The following is a 6,835-nucleotide window of genomic DNA, read 5'->3' as shown; positions in this document are numbered from 1 at the left end:
ACTGCATTCACAACTGGTGTAAAGGGCAATGACTTTACCAAACAAGAAATTGAATTAGTATTGGTCAAAAAATTCGGCGAAACACTCACTAAGGGAGCATTAACATGGTACTCTCTTTTACCCGAAAATTCTATAGATTCTTTTGCTAATCTTGCAGATTCATTTATCAAAGCACACTCGAGAGCTCAAAAAGTTGAAAAAATAATGGAGGACATTTTCAAAATAAAACAAGGAGATACGGAGCTGCTTAGGGAATTCGTAGATAGATTCCAGCGTTAGAGGATGATGTTGCTACGTATAACTGATAACTGGGCAGCTATGGCGTTTGCTAGTAATCTAAATGAGAAAAGTTCAGAAGCCACGAGAAGACTTAAGGAAAGTGTACGAGAATTTCCAGCAACAACTTGGAATGATGTTTACAATAGATACATCACGAAGCTGCGGATAGAAGAGGATACCATCACTCAGTCTTGAAAAGAGGAAAAGGTAAGTACAAGACGAGCTAAAAATGAAAAAGGTCCGGTAAAAATAAGTACGAGCCTTACATGGGACCAACATGAAGAGACTCTCGTGCAAAACAAGAAAACCTGATGTACGATCATAGATCACGAGATAAGGAGTCAGGTTCATCATCAAGGTTCGGAAAAGAACAAAACACGCGAGAGGCGCGTGATGATGACAGAAGCTCGAAGGCAAAGATCGGCGGTTAGAGTTTTAATGTTAGCACATCTGAGTTGGTGGCTATTTTAAGGAGCATGGGAGACAAGGTACGGTGGCCAAAGGAAATGAGATCAAACCCGAATAGGCGAAATCCTGATTTTTGGTGCGAGTTTCACAACGATCACGGTCACAAAATGCTGGATTGTAGATTGCTGCAAAGCGAAGTTGAAAATTTATTAAAGCAAGGATATCTAACCGAATTATTTACTGAAAAGGGTAAGCAAGCATATATGAAGAATAGGCAGGAGCCCCCTAAAACTCCTTCACCAAAAAGGACGGTTAATGTCATAAGCGGAGGAGAAGAGATTAATGGTGTAACATACACGGCAGCAAAGAATGTTTCAAAAATTACAGTCACACATGGGAAGTGAGTTCGTCAGGTTTTGGAAGAAGAAAGTATTACATTTGATGATGCAGATGCAGATGGCGTGCTAACCCCGTATAATGATGCACTGGTAATCTCTTTACTTGTACATGACACTAATGTAAAACAAGTTTTGATTGATCCAGATAGTTTCGTGAATATTATTCTGTTAAGAGTGGTAAACGAGATGCAAGCTGATGATAAGATGATACCCAAGGCACACACCTTATCTGGTTTTGACAACTCGAGCGTCGTAACAAAAGGGGAGATAATACTCACCACACTCGCAGAAGGAGTCGTCAAAGATACAAAATTTCAGGTGGTAGAAATGGATATGGCTTACAATATGATTCTTGGTAGACCATGGATTCACGAAATGGACGCTGTTCCATCTACTCTACATCAAGTTATCAAGTTTCCATCACAATGGGGGATACGAAAAATCCGTTGTGACCAACAAGCTTCACGAAGTATTAATTCCGTGGCAGATTCACACGCAAAAAGTGATGAAAAATAGCAATCACAGAATACAATTGAGGACGCATCAACATGAACCTCAACTGAAAATGGGCAAACTGATGTAGATTCGAGGACTGATACTATTCAGGAACTAGAATAAAATGAAAATATCAAGACAAATATCGAGGAACTGGAAGCTATGGTGCTGTTTGTACATTGGCCAGACAGAAAAGTCTACATTGGAACCAACCTCAGCCCGGAAATGAAATGTAAGTTGATTGAATTTTTAAAAGCTAACACAGATTGTTTTTCTTGGTCCGATTTAGACATGACAGGTATAGCACCGGAGGTAATGACCCACAAATTAAATGAAGATTCATCATACTCACCTGTCAAACAAAAGAAAAGGAAGCAAGGCTCCTTCAAAATCCAGGTGATTCAAGATGAGGTGCAGAAACTTTTAAAAATCGGGTCTATCCGCGAGGTAAAGTATCCAAATTGGTTCTAATACTGTGGTAGTACCTAAAAAGAATGATAAGTGGCGAGTTTGTGTAGATTATACTAATCTGAATAAAGCTTGCCCTAAAGATTCTTTTCCATTACCGCATATAGATCAACTAATCGATGCTACTGCAGGGCATGAATTGTTAAGTTTTTTAGATGCCTATTCAAGATATAATCAGATTAAAATGGATCCTCTAGATGAAGAAAAAACTTCTTTCATCACGGACAGGGGGACTTACTGTTACAAAGTCATGCCATTCGGTTTAAAGAATGTTGGGGCCACATTCCAAAGGCTAGTGACCAAAATGTTCCAAGAACATTTAGGCAAAACCATGGAAGTGTATATAGATGATATGTTGGTAAAATCACAACAAACATGGGACCATATTCAACACTTGATTGATATATTTCAGATTCTTCGCAAATTTAACATGAAGTTAAATTCTGAGAAATGTGCATTTGACGTCTCATCAGGTAAGTTCTTGGGATTTCTTATTTCTAACTGTGACATTGAAGTAAATCCTGCGCTGATTAAAGCTATCAAAGAGATTCCTAACATACTCACGAGCAAAAAAGAAGTTCAAAGGCTGACAAGAAGAATAACAGCCTTAGGCAGGTTTATTTCCAAGTCATCAGAAAAATGCTTCAAATTCTTTTCAACTTTAGAAAAGCAAAGCTGCAATAAAATCACAAGTTATAGCAGATTTTGTGGCATATTTTAGCCAAGGGATACACTTAGAAGCAGAAAAAGAACTGCAGGTATTTAATAGATCTAATCCAGGTACATGGACCTTATTTACTGATGGTTCGTCAAATGTGAAAGGAACAGGTCTGGGCATTGTCCTAGTACCACCTACGGGTGAAACCATAAGATAAGAAATAAAGTTCTATCCAATCACTAATAATGAGGCAAAATATGAAGCTGTGATTGCAGGTTTAGAGTTGGCACGAGAGCTCGGAATAGAGCAGGTAGTAATCAAAAGTGACTCCAGCTTGTTGTTAACCAGATGCAGGGGACTTATACTGCCAGAGAGGCGAGGATGCAGCAATACCTGGAAAAGGCACAGGATTTGGTCAGGCAATTTCAAACTTGGAAAGTCATGCAAATACCAAGGGAAGAAAATGCCGAGGCAAATGTCCTAGCTAATCTTGCATCTGCTGCAGAAGTGACAAATAAAGAGAATGCTTCCGTGATTCATTTGTTTCATTCAGTACTCGATCAAGACAAAAACGAGGTAAATTACAATAATCTAACTTGGGATTGGAGGAACGAGATTGTCAATTTTTTGCAGCATGGAATTTTACCAGAGGATAAGAAAAAAGCTCAAGCACTTCGCAAAAAAGCTTCTCGCTACTGTTTAAAACAAGTCAATCTTTATCGAAAAATGTTCGGTGGTCCTCTAGAAAGATGCCTCAGGCCTTCTCAAACAAAGTACGTGATGAGGGAAATACACGAGGGACATTGTGGAAATCATGCTGGAGGAAGATCTTTGGTAAAAACCATGATTAGAGCCGGCTATTATTGACCGAAAATGGAAGAAGACGCGACACATTTTTTTGGAAAAATGTGACAAGTGACAAAGATATGGTAACACCATGCATCGACCAACTGAATTATTACATCCGGTCATTGCACCATGGCCTTTTATGAAGTGGGGGATGGATATAGTAGGTCCACTACCACAAGCCAAAGGCAAGGTAAGATTTTTATTAGTGCTCACTAACTATTTTACTAAGTTGGTAGAAGCAGGAGCTTTCAAACATGTACGAGAAAAAGAGGTCAGAGACTTCATATGGCGGAACATCATATGTCGATTTGGGGTACCAAAGGAAATCGTATGTGATAACGGCCCGCAATTTATAGGTGCACAAATCACAGAATTTTTCCAAAGTTGGCGAATTAAAAGGATTACTTCAACTCCTTACCATCCGATGGGTAATGGACAAGCTGAATCAACAATAAAGTCATTATCAATAACTTAAATAAAAGACTAGAAGAATCTAAACGCAATTGGCCAGAGGTACTACCTGGAGTCTTATGGGCTTACCGAACAACAGCAAAAACAAGTACGGGAGAAACACCATTTTCACTTGTGTACGGAGCTGAAGCCTTAATTCCAATTGAGATGGGGGAACCAAGTACGAGATATATTCAAGCTATTAAAGAATCGAACGAAGAAGAGATGCGAGTAAACTTGGATTTGCTTGAAGAAAAAAGGGAAAATACATTAATAAGGATGGCAGCACAAAAACAAGTTATTGAGCGGTATTACAATCGGAAAGCTCGTCTCAGATACCCTACCCCGTTCATCTAGAAATCTTGGTTCAAACTCTTCGCCTTCAAGATTGGGGACTACATACTCAAGAAAGTTTTCCAATCCACGAGGGCAGCCAATGCAGGAAAGTTAAGTCCAACTTGGGAAGGGCCTTATAAGGTTCATGGTATCGCAGGAAAATGAGCATACGAGCTTGAAACATTGGATGACAAGATTCTACCTTCAAATTGTAATGTTGTTCACCTGAAGAGATACTACTTCTAAGGGAGAAAATACCACCGGGCAGGTATCCTCACTAACGATTTTTTTTGAATTATTAAAAAAAAGTTTTTAGATGATAGGCAGAAAGCTAGCCCGTACTAAATGATGAATTACGACCTGAAAGACACGTGGAAAGAACATAATTCCCGGTCTAGGGTTACAACTATTCTGATGGAAATTTAAATGGGTTAAGCAATCTTCATCTAAAATCGTACCTCCGAGTCTCATATGTTTTTCCTTTTTAGGAAAAGGACCACATGGAAGGAATAATCAAGTGCTCGAGATTTCATACTTCAAAGCTCAAATACTTGGGGGACTATATAATATACATATGATGTATGTATAAGGAGGGGCAAAGAAGGCTGAAACAACTAAATGTCAAGTCAAGCCTAAAGTCTATTCAATAAATATCAAGTTCAGAGCAAAGTCACGAGCCTAAAACACAAGCCTGATCCAAAAACCTATGAAGAAGACACTCGTGGATACAGATTTCAGAATCTTACGAATGTTTAGGTTAAAGTCAGTATTTAGCCATGGGTCATAAAGAAACCCTTGGATTTTCTTTTTTGAAAATCAGTTGTAAAGAAAACAGTTACGGAAGAGTAATAGAAGATAGTTAAATACATGTAAGATGTTATCTAAACTTGACAAAGTTCGAATGAAAACTTTATAAAAGTTATTTCAAGAAACATGTGTGTTCTTATTTCTTCTTTCGTATGTTTACACCATTATGAAGTTGAGACGTTTTCTTCATTAAGCGTCGTATATAAAAGGGCCCTCTTTTATAAATTCATGTTTGGTTCAAAGATCCATGAAGTTAATAAATCATTTCTAAAAAAGCAAAAATTCAAAAGGGTAATACAAAAACCCACGAATTAAAAAGCAAGACCTTGGACTTATAAAAAACAAGGCAAATTATTAAAAGAGTATAGCATAAACTCAAAAGAATTAAGTTAAAACGAAAACTTAATAATATTAAGTTAAAACTAAGTATGAACTTCGTTATAAATTGATTGTCTTCTTACAAAAAGCCTCGAAAGGACCTGGGGGACTTGTTATCACCAAAAAACATAACCCCCAAATGGGACCAGAGGTTAAACCACCACATATTCCATAAAAAAAAAAGGAAGTCAAACTTCACCAATAAACTTTCACTATGGAGCAGGAGAAGGGTTCAAAACAGTATCATCAGCAACAGAAGGCTCGATTTGATTTGAAGGAGTTGGGATATCCACCACACTAGAGTCAGCTTCAACGTGCTCGAGAGTATCAACCATGGTAGAAGAGAAATTTTGGCCTTGCTGAGTTTTCTCAATAGTTTCCTTAATCTTTGCTAATTCAGCATCTAAGTTAAAACCTTCTTGGCTAACCTCCATAAGGGTGTCATGGCGTGTGTTCAATATAGCCCAAATTACTTCGACAATAGCTTTGTCCTCAAGAGCCTCGTAGTCTCTTTCTCAATAGTCAATTTCACTCTTGAGCTCCTCTTTTTCAGCTAAAACAACATCGTAAAAAGAATGTAAAGGGGTAAGTGAACTCTCCAAAAACTTGACCTTATCAGAAGACACACAAAGATCTTCTTGGGTCTGGGTGAGTGTTTGAACAAGTTCTCCTGCATAGACTTCTTTCTCGTTCAACAAGGCCTTCAAACCTCTGATCTCCTCGGTGGCTTTGGAGAGTTGTTCGGCAAATGATGACTCAAGAAGAGTTTTATCCTTACCTGCCTGGTTGGAAGAAGCTTTTTCAACTGCTAACTCCGATGCCATGACCCTCAACTGCTGCTCTAAGGTACATTTGCTTTCTTCTAAAACTTCCATATCAAGCTGAAAACTTTCATATTGTTCTTTCCAATTGTCTGCCTCAATTTGATAATCATGCATCAACTGCTTTGTATGGGAAACCCTTTTCATCATCTCCGTACCGATGAGATTGATCTAAAGGGGGGGGGGATAAGAATCCTGGTAAAAGGAGAATGAAATAAAGCATGGAAGGAAATTAATACCTTCAGTGATGACTGCACGATATCATTCATCCAAGTTAGAGAACTATGACTTTCTAGTTTGGACTTTTCAACTGGACCAATCAAGGGTTTCAACCATATGTCAGTCCGACCTGACTTTTTCAAAAGACTACTATCAGCAGGGACTTCGATGGTAATCTGCTTCATCACTCTACTTTCACTTGAAGAACCAACTTCAGTGTGAGGAACAATAGTAGTGGGGACTGTAGAGGAAGTCATAATAGCTTGAAG

At 38.3% G+C, this 6,835-nt stretch overlaps 1 protein-coding gene across 1 annotated transcript; it reads left to right on the top strand.

Annotated features, from left to right (window-relative positions):
- The first annotated feature begins 318 nt into the window (after nucleotides 1–318).
- Nucleotides 319–1,601, top strand: LOC138876123 (uncharacterized). The gene is made up of 2 exons (XM_070155020.1): nucleotides 319–414; nucleotides 1,101–1,601. Exons 1-2 carry the CDS (start codon nucleotides 319–321, stop codon nucleotides 1,599–1,601), a joined length of 597 nt encoding a protein of 198 aa, XP_070011121.1.
- Nucleotides 1,602–6,835: the final 5,234 nt, after the last annotated feature.

This window comes from Nicotiana sylvestris, chromosome 8 (assembly GCF_000393655.2).
Source record: "Nicotiana sylvestris chromosome 8, ASM39365v2, whole genome shotgun sequence".
In the NCBI taxonomy this organism is placed as follows: Eukaryota; Viridiplantae; Streptophyta; class Magnoliopsida; order Solanales; family Solanaceae; genus Nicotiana; species Nicotiana sylvestris.
Note: the sequence above shows the minus strand (reverse complement) of the source record. Positions and strands in the feature narration are given on the sequence as shown.